The sequence below is a fragment of the Tachysurus vachellii genome, chromosome 18 (genome assembly GCF_030014155.1).
Source record: "Tachysurus vachellii isolate PV-2020 chromosome 18, HZAU_Pvac_v1, whole genome shotgun sequence".
Classification (NCBI taxonomy): Eukaryota; Metazoa; Chordata; class Actinopteri; order Siluriformes; family Bagridae; genus Tachysurus; species Tachysurus vachellii.
The window spans coordinates 6,926,317-6,945,188 of record NC_083477.1 but is presented as its reverse complement, the minus strand read 5'-3'; the positions used below and the strand labels follow the sequence as shown (position 1 = coordinate 6,945,188).

At 36.8% G+C, this 18,872-nt stretch overlaps 1 protein-coding gene across 1 annotated transcript; it reads left to right on the top strand.

Moving 5' to 3' along the window:
- Positions 1–9,426: 9,426 nt before the first annotated feature.
- On the top strand, positions 9,427–14,268 carry LOC132861679 (proline-rich protein 29-like). The gene is made up of 6 exons (XM_060893220.1): positions 9,427–9,522; positions 10,662–10,749; positions 11,436–11,542; positions 11,635–11,834; positions 12,486–12,568; positions 14,186–14,268. The coding sequence occupies exons 1-6, from the start codon at positions 9,460–9,462 to the stop codon at positions 14,197–14,199; spliced, it is 555 nt and encodes a 184-aa protein (XP_060749203.1). The 5' UTR covers positions 9,427–9,459; the 3' UTR covers positions 14,200–14,268.
- Positions 14,269–18,872: the final 4,604 nt, after the last annotated feature.

Sequence of the window (18,872 nt, the reverse complement as noted above, 5' to 3'; positions counted from 1 at the left end):
CCAGGGTTGGGGGTTCAATTCCCGCCTCTGCCTCGTGTGTGTGGAGTTTGCATGTTCTCCCCGTGCCTCAGGGGTTTCCTCCTGGTACTCCGGTTTCCTCCCACCGGTCCAAAGACATGCATGGTAGGTTGACTGGCATCTCTGGAAAATTGTCCGTAGTGTGTGATTGCGTGAGTGAATGAGAGTGTGTGTGCCAGGTGATGGGTTGGAACTCCGTCCAGGGTGTATCCTGGCTTGATGCCTGATGACGCCTGAGATAGGCACAGGCTCCCCGTGACCCGAGGTAGTTCGGATAAGCGGTAGAAAATGAATGAAGGAATGATTAACCTGATTTTCCTGATTCAACACAGGGATGTAAAATTATGACCGAAACTTTAGCTACTGTAGACATGGCCACATCTATTCTGGCTCTCTCTTTACTAAGCAAATAAGTACAGCAAGTGAGACCTCACATAACAATTGACTTTCACTTAAAAGTCAGCAGAAACAAAAAAAAATACTTTCTTTAATCTCTGGTTTCTTTCCCCTTTCAAAAAATTCCTAACCTACCCTTTCTTCCCCCTCTCACTTTCTTCTAATTCCTTATATTCTTTAGTGTCTGAAGCACTGTCTGTGTACATTAATGTAGTCTTTATGGCACCTATTTGTGAGCTTTCTATGACCTCTTATTACTGTCATTCAGTACACATGACTTCTGTTGCTTCCTGCTTGGCCTATTGATCACTAACACCTTAATTCAGTTCCTTATTTCAACTCAGACATGGGCATTACTCAACCACTTTGTTGTTATATACAACTAACCCTAAAAACATGGATGAATGGGAAGGAACAAGAGCGATGCGTACTGATTTTGAAATACGAATGCTTACCCAACCCGTAACCCTAATCCCTGCCTTTTAATTAAACTTTTATGATAGAAAATTGCGTGAGACAATTCATTTTACCATGTGTGTTCATTGGGTCTAATTTCCTTTTCTGTGTATTGCCCTGTTTGTTGATTTACATTTTGTCTCCACTTTTGAAAAAAAAAAAAAACTGACCTAGATTATTTTTCTGACTTTGCGATTCCTTCTCTGATTTCTGTGTTCCAGTAATACACTATGCAACTGTATCTGCACTTTCAGCCCTTCACTTGCCTGAGTTGCTTTTGACTTATTGGAACCAAAGCAATTTCAGCACTGTTATCAAGTTAGAGAACTGCTTAATCTGTGATCTGAGAAGCTCACGAAAATGATAGCAAAAGCATTCAATTCAAGGCAAAGAATTATTACAGCCATCAAGACCTGGCAGTGAGAGTGCTCCTGAACTCCATTAGACAGAGTTCTGCAGTAAAGTTACTGAAAAACAGACTGATTTATAACAAATATTCATTCATTCATTCATTTTCTACCGCTTATCCGAACTACCTTGGGTCACGGGGAGCCTGTGCCTATATCAGGCGTCATCGGGCATCAAGGCAGGATACACCCTGGACGGAGTGCCAACCCATCGCATGGCACACACACACACTCTCATTCACTCATGCAATCACACACTACGGACAATTTTCCAGAGATGCCAATCAACCTACCATGCATGTCTCCACACACACAAGGCGGAGGCGAGAATCGAACCCCCAACCCTGGAGGTGTGAGGCGAACGTGCTAACCACTAAGCCACCATGCCCCCCCATTTAAAACAAATAAATAAATAATATTATATTTATAAAATAATATAATATTGATTTATTGCTTAACACGTTTGTCTTGCACTTAAAGAGTTGGAGGTCCATTTGTTTGGCGCTTGTATGTTCTCTCAGTCCTTCAGGGGTTTCCTCCAGGAACTTCGATTTCCTCTATCAGTCCAGTGACATGTGAGTGTGCTTTGTGATTGTGCCACCCATCCAGGGTGCAAAGGAAATTGCTTGTTTCTGAAACTGTTTCCTGTTTCCTCTTTGGGTGAAAACCACAGAAATGCAAGCAGGTTTTACTGTTGAGAGTAACGTAGATACAGAAGAAAATCCTGAAATAGGAGACATTGTAAATATTAAAAAAAAAAACTTTTGGAAAAAAAACACCTCCTGGTCAGTACTAAATATATATCATTTTTATTTTATGCTTGTTTTGGACATATACTGCAGAGTTCAGTTTTAGGACCATCTTAATTGTTGGACTATCATAGCAATTAGGTTGAGAAACTTTTGAGCATGCATGGTGGACTATTAAAACTGTGGAAAGAGCAATGGTTTATAGTAAGCAATAAATATTAGTCAATGTAAGTATATTACCTGATGAAGACTTGAAAAAAAATGCTTACTGTATGTAGGGCTTTTGTCTGGATATTTTGACTTTTTTGAAAGTTTACTGAAGAAAAGTTTTATAAGAAAGTGAGTACCATCGAAGCAGCCAATCATATTTTGTTATTTATTATTACATTTTATTTATTTATTTATTTATTTATTTATTTATTTATTTATTTATTTATGTTTGTTTATTTATTATTCAATTATTAAACTATTATTATTATTATTATTATTATTATTTTTTTTTTTACTTATGAATATTCATAAAAATGTCCATAAACCTGGAATTGTTGTTTTTTTTATTATATTAAAGTAATTAGAAATATTTTCACCCAGCATTCTGTCTTTCCATTTCTGTAACCTAAAGATTGAAAATCTTGTAAGATTTGTAAATGAAGCTAAATATAAATTAATTATTCATTTTTGCTGTTGGCAGTTATTTCTGAAATTTCTTATCCTTCACACTTGTAATGTTTAATCACCAAAAATAACTAATGATGCCAGTGAAACTTGTATGCATAAAGATATGTGGGTGTTTCTAGCTGCATTCATTACGCACTGAATTTTTCACCCTCTTTCCAACTGTGCTGGGCTTCACAAACATCATCCTGTGTTTCAGTGTGTGTAAGCGTGTGTGTATGAGTGTGAGATGCTTCTGTGTGGAAGTGCACATGTTTCATCACTATTTTTCAAAATAGTAACCTAAATATACTTAAGTCGCAGGTTTAGAAGTTTGTACATACACATAGTCACACACAGTGTCACAGTCACCTTCAGTCTTGCAGTAGCAGGTTGGGGTTTCCATGGGAACCAAAACAGATAATAGGTATATAGTTGAGCACATGCCGCAGGGTGTGTATACTTGTATTCGTGTGTATGTGTGTGTGACTGTAAGTGAGGAAAAATGAGACAGTGAGTCTGGTTGTGCCATGTCTTAGCAATGCACTCGATGGTGATCAACTACGTCATCCAGTTATTTCTATAACTGCGTGTTTTTATTTATTTATTTTTCAGCTTCAGATTTAGAGAATGTTAGAGAATGCACATATAGTAGGAAAAAGTACAGACCTCATGAGTTCTGATCTCACAAATAAAATATTCTTTCCACATACACTATAATGGCCAGAAGGATGTGTAAACCTTACACCCATATGAGGGTCTTCCCCAAACTGTAGCCACAGATTTAACCACATTATTGTATAGGATGTCATTCATTGGAATTAAGGAGCCCAAACATGTTCCAGCATAACAAAGCAAAATTCTGTACACAGTCCATAAAGTCAGGGTAAGGTTGATATGGAAGAACCGGAGTGGCCCATGCCCTGACCTCAACTCCAATAAACACCTTTGGGATTAATTGGAATGCTGATTGCGCACCAAGACCTTCTCCTTTGACACTTCTCACTGACCTCAGTGATGCTCTTGCAACTGAAAACGCTTTTAGCATAAGTTCTTTGATGCAGTAACATGTACAGGTTTCATAACATGACATAGCAAACGATCTACATGTTTTGGTGTGAATTATCAATGTTGTGATTTGAGACATATTTCAGGTTTAATTTAAGGTTAGTTTTACCCATGTAGTATCTCCCCTGCTCAGAGGCAGTGGCATATCAGAAATTTCCATTAACATCCCAGTATAAGACAAGAAACTATTGTTCCTAGGTGTTAAGAGCTTGTGAACTTGCAGGAGAATAAACACCAAGCACTCAGAGAATCAAGCAAATTCACCACATGTGCGATCGTGGCTTAATTATTGAAATGATTAATGTTTTTTTTACTCATAGCTAAAAGGTTAAATCTTAAATACCAACTGGTAGTTTGTCTTATGGCTCTGGGATTCTGTTAAGATTCTATAAGATTCTTTAAAATCTCATGATTTGTCTTATTTTATAGTAGAACCTCTTTATGAATTGAGAACCATTAAAAATACAAATTAGCCTTGGAGACATGTTAGTACAAAGTTTACAAGTTGCAAATTTTCTCTTCCAAACCACACATGGATCTGCTACACAGCACTAGACTGTGTTTTGTTTTATTCCTTTAATCCTGTCTGATGGTGGATAAAATATTCATGAAGATTTTGAGTTCTGGCAAACAGCAAACGATGATGAAAAATTGATTTTTTTCTGCCTATAATATTGGCAAATCAACTTTAGAAAAAAGGAGAATGGAATGAACGAATGGATAAATATTTTTTGGCAAAAATCAAATGCAGCTGCAAAAACATAATTTCTTCATGGTTATATTTATCAGCTTTTTTATGGAATTTATATCAAATTATATACAAATTAAATCTGAATTTTTACATTTTTATTGAATCAGTGTGGTTGGTGTATTTCGATTGAACTGGAGTGAAATCTTCTAACGCACTTTCTTTTCATTTCACTTTTTTCTTAAAATGCTGAAAGTTTCCTTTCTTTATTTCTTTATTTCTTTCAAAATGTCACTATGTTTAATGTTTTCTCACACAGTGATGTATTTTGTCTTGTGTCTGCATGTAATGGTGGTAATATTGAAGCATTTAAACCACATCAATAGCGGTGTGTTTATTTCTGACAAAAATGAGCCTTAAAAATTGCTTCAAGCAGAAAGACATCGTTGTGCCTGTACAAAAACAGAGCCCTTACACTTTTAGAGCTGCTAATGCTATAAAATGGAAAGAAACAGTAAATGAGTTGCTGCACCTACAAAAGCACATTAACATACCATTTCTTAGCTCTTTGCATATGACAGTTATAACGACAACTTCATTTGTAATTGCTGCCAATTATTTACCACAAAGCTACACAGTATGTGTCTAGAACCAAGCAGATCTTATTTATGGCATCGTTATGTACTGTCGAGAAATTGAGATTCTGGGAAAACTTCTGTCAAAGAACTCATGCAAAAAGAACTGGTTTATATTCAAGAATAAATTTTACTTATTGAACAAAGCAGCTTGCACCGTTTTGAGGTATATTCACTGTTACCGCTGCCAGATTATTTACTATCTCATTACTGATAAAACCCCAATAGAAAATTCTAGTCCTTGTAGAATTCTGAGCAAAACGTTAGACAGTCGTTGTCCTTATTGGTTTATTGTGTAGTTATAAATAAGCACATTCTTTAAGCAGAATTGTATCCACAGCCTATGGACATCATTACATATAACAATATTGAGTTAAAATGCATCATTATTATCAGTCTGTACTTAAGTGTACTTAAATTGGGCCTCTTAAATTGTTAAAGCGAATAAGAAGGCAAGCTTTCCCTGCAGTGATATGGAAATCATTATGATGAGAAAGCTGAGGTAAATGCTGATGTGTAAACCATTCTCAGTGTTGTTTGAGGCTATATGTGTACTCTCTCTCTCTCTCTCTCTCTCTCTTTTCATTTTTAAGCACATTTCAATAATAAAAAAGTCTAGCTCTGCAGCACACACTTTTGTTTGAATTTGTGATTTAGTTTAACTTGTGAATTTGTGAGTAAGTGTAACTTGTGTGTGATAAACAGAACAAAAGAAATAAACAAAATATTCAACAGTTTATCTAAGAAGATGCCTCTCACTATACCAATATCCCTCTTATTTTTTCATATACAGTATATATATACAGTATATTAGTTATATGAAATCCTAAACAAACACTTTCAAACACTTGAATACAACATGGCGCAGTCGCTTCCATTGGGATCATTTAAGACCAATGCGGTACACTTGTGCTTCGTTTTTGATGCCGTTTATGATATTCACTTAGACTTCCACACTGAATTTTGCAGACATTTATTCTGCCTGTTAAGTGACACATTTTTGCTTTTCTGATATCGCTCAAATGTAGAGATGTGATAAAAGATTTGATAAAACTAAAAGGTTGCTGTGAAACTGTACCCCAGACATTTGAGCTATCTGATATCTGACTAATATTTGAATATTTAGCTAAAATAATGTCCACCTAACCAAGAACGAGTTGGAGTTGGAACTGAAACTGCATGGACCTGAATTCGAAAACATCAATACAATGTCAAGCTATTCCAGGTAGTTTAGGAACAAGGTACAATCTGATGTCTCCGATCCCTCTCTGATGATGTCTGAATAACGGATAGCTTCCAAATGACTTAAGTGTTGTTAAGTAATGACTTAAATATGATATTAATGTGCTACTTGCTTGTAGGCATTAGAGGTTTTAAGTGTCATGAAATATCTATGTTAAGCATACAGTAATTATGCAGTAGAGAAATATACTGTAGGTGGGTGGCACAGTTGAGCAGCAGGTAGCGCTACCACACCGCAGCTTCCCCAGTTCAATCCTGAGCTCAAGTGACTGTGTGACGCTTCATACAGGGTTTCCTCTGGGTTTTCTGGTTTGGTCCCAATTACCCACAACATGGATTGGGAGGAAGACTCTAAATTGCCCCTATGGGTGTGTGTGTGTGTGAGCATGTTGTAGCATAGTGACCAGGATAAAGTGGTTACTGATGATGATTGGATAAAATATGAGTGAGTTGTGTTTGGAATAGAGAGAGAGAGAGAGAGAGAGAGAGAGAGAGAGAGAGAGAGAGAGAGAGAGAGACGTTGTATATGAATCAGTGACAGGTGAAAAAAAGTGGAGTTTGCAAATTCTATAGCTTGGCTTGATTGCAGATTTCACAGAAAGTTAGTACCCGGTGTCCCTGTTTCCAAATCACCCACACAACCATCACAGAGCTGGAGATACAGAGGCTCTTTCCCCAGAATGTAGAAGTCTTATTACTCAAGGAGGTAGGCTAAGGTTTTGAGTAATTGCATCCTATCTAACAGAATGAATGTTGACTCAATACAACAAGCAACGCACTCAGACAGAATTGTTCAAATCGTTTTCGTTGTTTCTTTTCACACGAACAACAACGCAGCCGTAATGCATTGTCTCACCCCATCTCTCTCTTCTCATCAGGTTTAAATGCACACGTGTTTCTTTAATGCATAATTATAATAACTATAGATATTTTATGTCACTTCAAATCTCATAATCTCATCTCTTCCCCTCCCTTCCAACCTCCCTCTCTCTAGTGCCCACACAGTGACTGAGCTTTTAAAAATAGCGGCGATTCTTCCAGCCTGTGGCACGCGCCTTGATTAATTACTATGTGTGTTGCTGCATTCGAGGGTGGGATCTGTGTGTGTGTGTGTGTGTGTGTGTGTGTGTGTGTGTGTGTGTGTGTGTGTGTGTGTGTGTGTGTGTGTGTGTGTGTAAGTGAGAGGGGGGAGAGATAAACTGCAGATGCTAGGAGGATGAGAAGAAGAAGTCAGTGACCCTTAAGTGGAAAACACATTAAGTAGCCAAAAAAAGCACAAAAACAAAATGAAATAATAATGAAATTGACCTTTGTTAACTGTTTATTACTAGAAGAAAGTAATAAACAACATGTACTCTCTTTTTGTATAAAGGTCAGCTTCACAAGATAGACAACTATAAAGCTGGAATCATGTAGGAATTAATACAGGCTGGTTAGTTAGCTAACAAACTTAGCAAGCCCATACCCCCTTCCCCCCTTCCTGTAGCATTTGGCTAGGTTCACTTATGCTAACTTTCTTTATATACTGTTGATAATGTTCACGTCTACACATCTGACTTTATTAGTTAACATAATTCAACTGTAGACATTTAGCAAAGCCATTTGTGAAGGAAGTACAATTTTTATTATTTATTTATTTATTTATTTATTTATTTATTTATTTATTTGTTTAATACCAGACATCATGTTAACTTTTTACCCTTTTTAATTAAAATTTACTGAATTTTAGCACTATGTTTACTCATTGTCAGTGTTTTGTATTCTTTCCAGCACTGGTATGGACCAATAAACAACATGGATTAAAGAAACATCACTCTGGACTCAACAAAGATGGACCAACATCAGTGGACAGCTAATGAGATCTCATAACCTAAAGGTCATAAAGGTTTTTCATAGTTAACCATGGGTCATTGTAAACTCCGGGTTAAACAGAATCTTGGGTTATCTCACCTGATTCACACTTATAAAAATCAAAAAGTTAATCCTGGCTGTTCATAATCTGAAGTTTCACACTGTACATTCCTAAACCTTCGGTTAACGTTCTTATTTGCATATTTGTGCCGTCAAAGACCATGATGGGATAGATACAGCGTGTGATCTTTTTAAATAACGATTTTTTTTTACACACTTTCAAATCAGGAAAAAACCTTGCCGTGTAAATCCTCCTGAGAGTTACAAAGGCAAATACACAAAGAGAAAAAGACAAAAGAAATGTGAATTCCTTTTAAGCATAGAGTGCTTGTGTCATCGTTTACCGCTTTGTCTTCATGTCATCATTACTTTTTAATATTTATTTCTTAAAGGCTGCAAATACTGTTTACACAACAAGCAGGGTTTCAGTAACTGTACACATCACCTGATATGAGGCACACACTGTTCAGTTTCTGACTTGGTGTCTGTTGCTAAGCATTTAGAGACGTAACACCACATAGTTTCTTACTGAATATATTTGGTACTGCAGTGAGGGGTTTACACTGCAAGACTGCTTCTAACCCTACATCGGAGCAGTGTTTCGTAACCCTGAGGTAAAAAGCAGTGCACATTGTCAAAAAATAAAGTCTTACAAATTGTCCTCAAAAGCGACGTCCCTATTGGATGTAACAAGACTGTTTATTTTTATTTTGCACAAAGACTGAATGATGTATGCCAGCTAGAAACTTTTCCAAAGCATTCTTTGCTTTAAGACGTTTTTGTTCATGATCGAGGCGGCAAAAGTAACAGATTAAAGGAGTTGTTTGTTGCTCGCATGATCCATTATAGTCCACGCAAGAAAATGAATTTATTAACACACACAGTCACCCACACATTACAATCCCCAGTGTTAAATGAACTCCTACAGTGTTTATATAAGTCAATTTGGACCCAAACGTACACTGTGGGTGTAAATTCAACATTGGGGATTTTTAGTGTGCATATGTTAAGCTATTTTCATGTAAAGAATTTAATGGGACACCTATTACACGTGCTTCCTTTGTTCCTCTTTTTATAGTGCAGATGAAAGTGGAGTTTGTTTGCCTGCTCCAAGGCAACCAAACACACACACACACACACACACACACACACACACACACACACACACACACACACACACACACACACACTTAGTGCAGTTACAAAAAGTTGGAGATCAACTCCAGTAAACAAGCATGGAACATTCAGCACAGATCCATCAGAATGATTTCTCACACTTCCAACTTATTCAACAACCGGTGAGTCTTTTGATGTACTGATCTACCAGCTGAGATTTTTTATGCAGCTGGACAACATGACAGATGGCAGATGAGAAAAAAATAGATGATGCAGAAAATGTCAAATAAAGTTTAATTAAGGCACAGAACATGAAAAAATACGGAGTGACGAATTAATAACTTCTTTCAGTTTCTTGCAGGTTCAAGCTTTCATTTCTAGCTCTCATAATGTGTGTTCATACCTCTCCCATTAGCTTCACTGTAGTCACTGAAAAATGTGATGTAAGATAAATAACCAAATAATAAACAGAGATTTCAAGGGGTTCTAATGCATTGCAGGGGATTCAGCTAAATCTTTTCCCTTGCTTAAGCAAGTAACATGACTAGCAGTTCCTTTAATGTTTAACAATTAAGGATTAGTTTAAAGTCAGCTTATTAATCAGATCAGACCGGGTTCTCTTCTCTTCTTAACATCTTGCTGAACTACAGCTTCTGATAAACGTTGGCTCAGAAGTTACCTCATGTTTGTCTCACCCCTCTGTGGTTGGGGCTTTAGTTCCTGCCTCTGCCCATTGTGTGTGGAGTTTGCATGCTCTCCAAGGGCTTCAGGGGTTCTCTTTCAGTACTTCAGTTTCCTTCACCAGTCCTAAAATATCATTGTAGAAAGTATCATTTCTAAATTGTGTAGTGTGTAAAATGGATATGCAATTGTGCCCTGTGTCCTAAGGGTGTCTCTTGCTTTGTGCCCCGAGTCCTAAGGGGTAAACTCCAGGCTCATAGCACTCCTAGTGTAGTGTAAGGGGTACAAAAAATGTAAGGATTAATTGTTTCTTCTTCTTTTTTTTTTGTTACATACTGTACTGTACATACATATTACTGCTCTAAACCTCTTGCCGCACATCCCCCACTCTGTTTAATCTTCTGGTATACTTTATTATGGTGTTAAAAAACCTCTAAACATATCATTACTATAGTAAATTAACATATACAGTGTTCACCCAAGTCCTATGTTGAATCAGCACCTACACCCAAGTCTTGCAGAGGTCTTGGACATCAATGTTCATTCAGTAGTGTTGCATTCCTTGTTTGATCTGTGATATAAATGAAAATAGCTCAGTGACTCCTGTATTTTTACACGCCTGTCTGTCTTTCTTCTACAGACCCCTCAGTCTGTTACAGTCTTCCAGCAGCTGCCCTCAGCGGTGGCTTCTCCTGCACCAACTTTACGGGCGGGACACATCAGGGAGGGTACGGCGCCACACACAGCGTGACTGTCAGTGCATAACTGCCAACGTAGACCTACAAAATAATTTCAGTGGTGAAACATATACCATCAGGTGACACTTCTTGAGTCTGATCCCTCGCAAGGTTTCTTTCTAAGGTCGCATCAGGAGGTTTTCACCAACATCACCTCTTGCTTGCTCATTAGAGATCTAGAGCTAAATCTGGATTTCTGCAAAGCTGTGAATTTCTATGCGTATTTCATGTAATATAATTTGAAATGTCTATGAAATGCAGAGTGCAACTGGAGTCCCAGATTCAATCCTGTTTACATTCTTAAATATTTGTCCTCAGGGCTGCCATGACTTTTTGGTGATACTATGATAACTTTGATAATGCAATCATTTACATTTATGGCATTATGGTCCAACACCTTAAACATTGAGCTGATTTCATTTAGTCTCAAAAAGTAAATACTAAAAGCAATTTGTGGAGCTTTTCTCTTTCATTGCACACATGCATACAGTAGATGCCGAACCAAAAGAGATGTGTTCACAAAGCACTATCTAGTGGATGTTCAAGGGTATGGCATTTATATGGATTAGTGAGTGAGTCAGCATGACCTGTAGCATCTTGCAGCCTTCCAGTGAGTTCCTGGAGCTACCAGTATAGTGTTGCCTGTCTCTAAATGTATGTATCTATGTTTTTGACAGACCTCGTAGAGCTGATGATGATGCAGAATGCTCAGATGCACCAGGTCATCATGAACAACATGACCATATCTGCACTCAGTTCTTTTGGCTACACACAAGCACATGAGGTTCTAAAGATCTTAATTTTTTTTTTTTTTTTTGTAAACTATGCATGCAAAATTTGTGCTGTTTAATTTATTTATGCTTTACACTAAAACAGCATTCAGGTCCCAGTGTAACAGCTGAGGTGGATCCGGAGGTGTGGCATCACCACCACCCCTTTTCCCCCTGTGTATCTTACCCTGCATGGGTTCCTATTTCTCTGGCACCGATGCAGTCTAATGTCCCGCTTCAGACCATTCCAGGCTTTCAGGAGATGGTGTATCCTTTACAAAACGTCTATATAGAACACAGAGACAGGTAAGAGAACACACACCGAGGGACACACAGAAGAGCCTAAGCTATGGAACTGCATGCAAGAATTTTATGAGAGTAATGATATTGTTCAGAGATATACTGAGATTATGAGATTTCTAGGTCTGTTTAAGAAAATGAACCAATAATCATTACTAAATATGATTAAATATTCAAAAATATTTACAAAGTAACATGACACAGGATTTAGCATAAAAAAAAAAAAAAAAAATCTCCCGCCTAATTTTTTTTAAATGGCTGCAGGTCAAATACAGTTCCATACAACCAGAAATATGCAAATCTGGCAACCCAGGACAATTCATAATTAGCTCTATTTATATGTAAATAATTAATGTTTCTTGACTTGATTTATAATTCAATAATTCATAATAATAATTTGTCTATATTAATAGTAAACAATATAAGATTATGCTCCATGTAGAAACACAATACAATTTGTTCAATTCTTTTAACATAAATTTCAAAGGAATCAAAATACACAGAATACAAATAAGTAAATAATAATAATAATAATAATAATAATAATAATAATAGGTGAAGCGAGTTGTTCTTATTGGACTTTGTATTCACCATTCAATGATATGATATTGCCATAGGCTTACACACCATCACTAACACACAAGTGTCGTTCTACAGGAAAGCTTTCCCTCCACCACCACCACCACCACCACCACCCAGTGCAACAGGCACTGTCGGACAGGACGTTCTAACTGCTGCAGGTATACACACACACACACACACACACACACACACACACACACACACACACACACACACACACAAACTAATTTATTTGGAGATGTTCATGGTGATAGAGCATGTAGACAGCATTTCTCTCCAGAGAATAGCTTGGAGCTGACAGCTGAAAACACCTGAATACAGAAATCTCTCTCTCTCTCTCTCTCTCTCTCTCTCTCTCTCTCTCTCTCTCTCTCTCTCTCTCTCTCTCTCTCTCTCTCTCTCTCTCTCTCTCCCTCTCCCTCTCTCTCTCTCTCAGAGTATTATGAAGCAGAAAGTAGGCAGCACAGACAAGATGAGATACAGAACTGACACAGAAACAATAACCTAACTTGGACATAAACACTGAACATTACAAACCGTACATCACACCAAGAGCTAACTGGCTGTCCTTGCTGTGTAACGTGAGAACGTGAGAATATTGTAATAAAACGATTAGACAAGTAGAAAATGAACAAACTGTTCTGAAGGGTTGAAGTTTATTGTTCTATCATACTTAATGAATTAAAACTTCACATTCATCTGAGACTCGCTAATGTGTGCTAATCTTGTCAGATCTGAAAGATAATTCATAAAATGTCGTACATAAAGCACAATACGTCTGATTCCGTCATGTTATTTAGAAGTTGCTAATGCTCCCGGTGCATGTCTTTGTTTTGTTGATTTAATTTGATTTTTAACATAAGTAGAGTCCAAATGAAGAGATGAAAGAGAATGGACTAGACAGGGAAGAACTTCCACAATTAGATAAATGTCCATCATGTCCTTTGTTGTTATTTGGTTATATCTTTCATGCAAGAATTTCATACAGTGCTGTGATTTTTAAGCTTTGAACTCAGGTAACAGTGCCAGAATACTCCTGTGGGAACAAATGCCATTATTTGTGTCTGTGTAAATAACTCCATGCTTACTTTGACTTCCAGCACTGGCAAATACTATTAATTATTCAGAAACTACAGTGACAAACAGGAATAGGATGTAGTACTAAAGTGATGAATGTAAGAGCGCTTACTGCTTGCTTGAGTAGTTAGTAAGTAGGTGAGTTATCATTTTGTGCTGATCCATACCAGAACTGATACCCATTTACTTTTTATTAAAACAAGGTATTAAAAAAGAAATGATACAGAGAATTTTGATTAACGCAACAGGGTGTGCTATTATAAGAAAATGTGGCTCACTGAGTGGTGATTATTTTTACAGCATGTCCTGATGTTTTTATTCCTAGCAGCAGTGTTCAAATTTTGCATTAATCAAAAGAAGGATATGCGGTAATGGTAAACGTTAACAGGCACTTAGAAAGTCATAGACATGTAATGTTTTAGAGCATCTGTAAAATTAAGATAAGAACAATAAAGCCATTGTTTCTTCACAGACTTCTCTTTTTACTTTTTGACGTTTGTAAGCTTCTCATGTACTGTTAAACCAGAAAATATTGTTAGCTGTATGGTCTCGTCTTTATCAGCAATCATTTGAAGATTTTGACAGAAAGGAATTAGTGTTGAGTTTGCGCTGACCCATTAATTCTTCAGGAGCTCTCGGTTTCACTATTATAAATTGTTGAAATAACATTAGTTACATTTACATTATTTCCTGTCCAGCGTCACCCAAATGAGGATGAGGTTCCTTTCTGAGTCTGGTTCCGCTCAAGGTTTCTTCCTCATATCATCTCAGGGAGTTTTTCCTTGCCGCTCTCGCCTCCGGCTTGCTCATTAGTGAAAGATATATAATGTTTTCAATTTTAAATTCATGTTAAAATATTCATATTAAATTTTAAATGTATGTATGCATTTATTTATATTTATTTTTATTTTTCCTCTACTTATTACTATATTTATTTCTTTTTTCTCTTCTGTTTCTGTAATTCTGTAAAGCTGCGTTGAGACAATGTGAATTGTTAAAACATATACAAATAAATTGAATTGAATTGAAAATTATTAACTAACACATTATGTATCTGTTACAAGATAATTTAGAATGCATTTACAACACAGCTTACACATGAAAAATTACCTAGTAATTAGAGAACTATGTGTGTGCCCTGTGATGGGTTGGCACGCCGTCCAGGGTGTATCCTGCCTTGATGCCCGATGATGCCTGAGATAGGCACAGGCTCCCCGTGACCCGAGGTAGTTCGGATAAGCGGTAGAAAATGAGTGAGTGAATGAGTGAATTAGAGAACTAAAATTATTTAAAATATTTATAATGTATTATTTGAGAAATTCCCCCTAAATGTTTAATGCTACTGAAGATAAGAATGAAACAAAAGCTGACAGCACAATGTTCTCAGGCACACAGCTGAATAGGAAATAGGAAAGTGTAAACATGGACTGCTGTTTGACTCTAAAATGAAAGAGTGTTATTCTATCATCTGAACAGCAGAGGGCAGTGACTTGTGACGCTGTCATGTGAGTATGAGTAAGAGGTTATAGTTAGCACTGTTTTTGTTTTTTAAATCCGTGATAAAGATCTGATCTGTGTTAGCTGAAACATTATAAAACTGGTGGTCCTGGGCAAACAGATGAGCAAACTACACCAGCCGGGTGGATCCGTATATGTGCCTGGGTTGAGGAGTTCATGGAATACTATGGGTCACCATACAGTACTTAGCCGTATGTCATGTCACGTCACGTCACTACTAAGCATTATGGAGGTGTCCAAGCACCTTTCTCTATAATGCCCCAGTGGCCAGTTCTGGCCAAGAACAATGGAACAATAAAGAGATATAGCCTGTTATTACTTTAATTACATTTTAATGAACATTTTGCAAACATACCAAATTATAGCCAATGATCTGCTGCTAATCTGAATTCACAAACTAGAATAATTCAGTTTAATATGTACAGACATTTGATGTTATATTATTCCAAAGCAGACTGATAAGCAAGTAACTGATTGTCACTCAATTTTTTTAATATAGTGTCTATAACAGACTTTGACACATCAACAGGTCCAACAATGCCACTGTTACTTACTATCATGTGTTGCCATTGCTCGCTCTCTCTCTCTCTCTCTCTCTCTCTCTCTCTCTCTCTCTCTCTCTCTCTCTCTCCCCCCCCCTCCCTCTCTCTCTCGTTGTTGTTGTTGTTGTTGTCGTCAGGGAAAGACTGATATGTTTGTTATGCTGGTTATGTAAAAGCTCTTGTGGGTGCTTTGATACCATGAGGACAGACACGTGCACATTCTTACAGATACACACACACACACACACACACACACACACACACACACACACACACACACACACACACACACACACACACACTTATTCTGGTTAATACAGGAGCTTATTCTGGTTAATACAGGAGCTTATTCTGGTTAATACAGGATATGCAGTGCCTTATGCAGGTATGATCTCTGACAAACTCCGGGGTCTTCCAGGAAAACGAGTATTTTAATTGGGGTCTAATCTAATTTATAGGAAGCACAAGAACATGAAGCCTTATTCATAACTTTTATGGATTTTTTTTAATTTATAAATCATTTTGTAAAGTATATTAATTTTGAATACAACTTAATATTAGGGGATATTCCGTGTATTCCGGCTATTCCTGTTAAGTTCATAACAGAAAACAAAAAGACAAAAATATAAATATATTGAAACTGAAACAAATAAATAAGTTTTATTTTCTTATTGTTTTTTTGAAATAATAAAAAAAATATTATTAAAACTAAAAAAAACGAATTTTTTTTTAGTTTTTACTTATATAATCCACCCAAAATGAGTTAACTAAAGTGTATTTGTGAGCTTCATCACCTTTTATTACAACTTCTGCTAATCTGAAAGTTATAGTCAGAAAAAAGTCAAGTCGAAGTCTGCAAAGCACTCATAGAATTATGAAATGCACAATAGTGAAGTGATCAGCATGTGTGTGTGTGTGTGTGAGTGTGTGTGTGTGAGTGTGTGTGTGTGTGTGTGTGTGTGTGTGTGTGTGTGTGTGTGTGTGTGAGAGAGAGAGAGAGAGAGAGAGAGAGAGAGAGACACTGAGTGTAATAGTAGAAGCCATTATGACATTTGTTGGCACTGGAACAAGAGTACAGGCAGAACATGAAGGATTAAGTGATCAGCAGATGAGCGCAGAGATTCTTGTCTTTTGCTCACATCTCTCTGTTCCCTTCAATATATACTTCCTCTCGGAATTTAGCTATTAATAGACATTATATTAAAAAGAGTTTCAGCAAGACTGATGCTAGTAAGACAGACTGATTAGAGAGTTTAATGATTAGATTAAAGTTGTTACAGTGAGAGCTGAAGAGAGTAAGAGATGTACAGCATGTTCCTAATAGATGTATGTTAACAAATCACATAGCGCCAACAGCAAAGGGACAGACAGTACAGTAAGTGCTCGGGTTACGTCTCTGTAAGGTTGCTGTGTTTTCAAACTTAGCATGATTTCATGGTTTCCTGGAGTCTTCAGGAATCATTTTAGAGGTGGCAGCCAAATGAAAATACCACCCGAGCTATTAATAGTATGGAGCATTATAGGTCGCATTACATGAAGCCTGTTTGTTGGATGAGTTTTCTTATCATTTAAAGTTTTCTAAGAGTTTAGGCTTTATCTGTTAGCTATGAAGTAATCGACCCCCTGCGAGGGACATTTTCCGGGACATTTTTGCCGTAGCTTGCCAGAGAAGAGGACTTTTGAAGGTCTGTCATTCCAAACAAGCTTGTTGGCGTAAATGGAACAGAGCGATGCCAAGGGACAGTCTGTTCTGCTCCATCGCCTAACTCCACTGCTGCGGTCCCTTTCCACTCTTCTTATTTTGTTTTCCATAATAATGAAACGATGAAGCACAGCATGTGACAGGGACCAACATTATAAAACAAATGGAAATGCAAACTATGTCCACTCATGGTGGTTGGAGTGATAATTCAATTGATATTGTGGGAGTTTGTACTATTTTGGGACCATTTTGGGATTTGTTTCTGTGGGAAATGAATCAGCTTCTCCACCCACAGAACAACTGTGAAAAGCCAGACTAATTCACTCATTTGACTGTCATCAACCGGTGGACTGTGCTCTGGATTTGGACCAAACAAAAGTATTTCAGAGGATCGAACCGAGCACTTGCAGAAATACTGTAGTAGACTTGATGAAAGAAAGAAAAAAAGGAAGGAAGGAAGGAAGGGAACCATTTTAGATTCTGGAGCAGATTCTCTGGGTCAGCTTGTTGCAGCAGTTCTTGAGTTATATAGTTGAAGTCATCTCTTTCAAGACAGGAACTAACCACAGGGCTGGAGACATTATTTCATAAAAAGGAGAGTTTGGACTGATTTTGTGAATGGATGACATGGAGTGTTTAAAAATAAATATTTAAAATGACTTGAATCTTGCATTTCTTCAAAAAAACAAAGACGTCATATTTTTTCAGGTCCATTATTAACCAAAATATGGTCATTAGAAGCACTACAATGAAAATACTACTTCAAACTGATGAGTTTTATATTGTGTTTAGTGTAGCAATGAATGTTAGGTAACTGAAGCTTCATCTTAAAGAAGTTCACCTCAGGGCAATATGCTCATTTGCTTTAAGTTTTCAGTGATCTGATTCTGAGATGTTTTCCAACTATAACTTGTATATAAACCAACTTCATTAACTACGCACAACATCCACATGATTCACAGAGAACAATGACTCATGGAATGGGCTTCACGGTCATTAGATCTTAACCCAATTTATCACATGGTGATGCGGATTTTTCGGAAGTGTTTGGATAAGACAGCACTTTCCAACACCATCATCAAAGCACCAATAGAGAAGAAGAAGAAAAAGAAGTAGAATGGTTCCAGAAAGCCTTGTACTGAAAAGGCAACTTTATTATTTTTCCTTACACCTTACATGTCATTCTGAAAAACAATGTATTGTATCTCTATTCAACCTGTTTATTGATCATCGAGTCTTTCTTCTAAGTCATTGTAGTAAAAATACACTACAATAACAATAGGTTGTTCTATAAAAACATGTGAAAAACACACAGACACACACACACACACACACACACACACACACATAAATACATTTGTCTATTAAATACATGTATGGATTGTGCAACTTTTATATTTCATTTGTACCTTGTACTTTATTTGAGTATCTATATTTATTTGTCTTTTCTTAACAGGTTACTTAACATAATTTTAAATGATTTATAGGAAAAAAAACAGACCAATTAGTGTGTGGTTCTGTGCCTTAAAGTGCATTGTTCATTAACAGCAATAAATTTGAAGTAAAAAATAAGAAAATGAAGATAGAATGTGTGGACTCAATGATTATTTCTTAATGATTCAG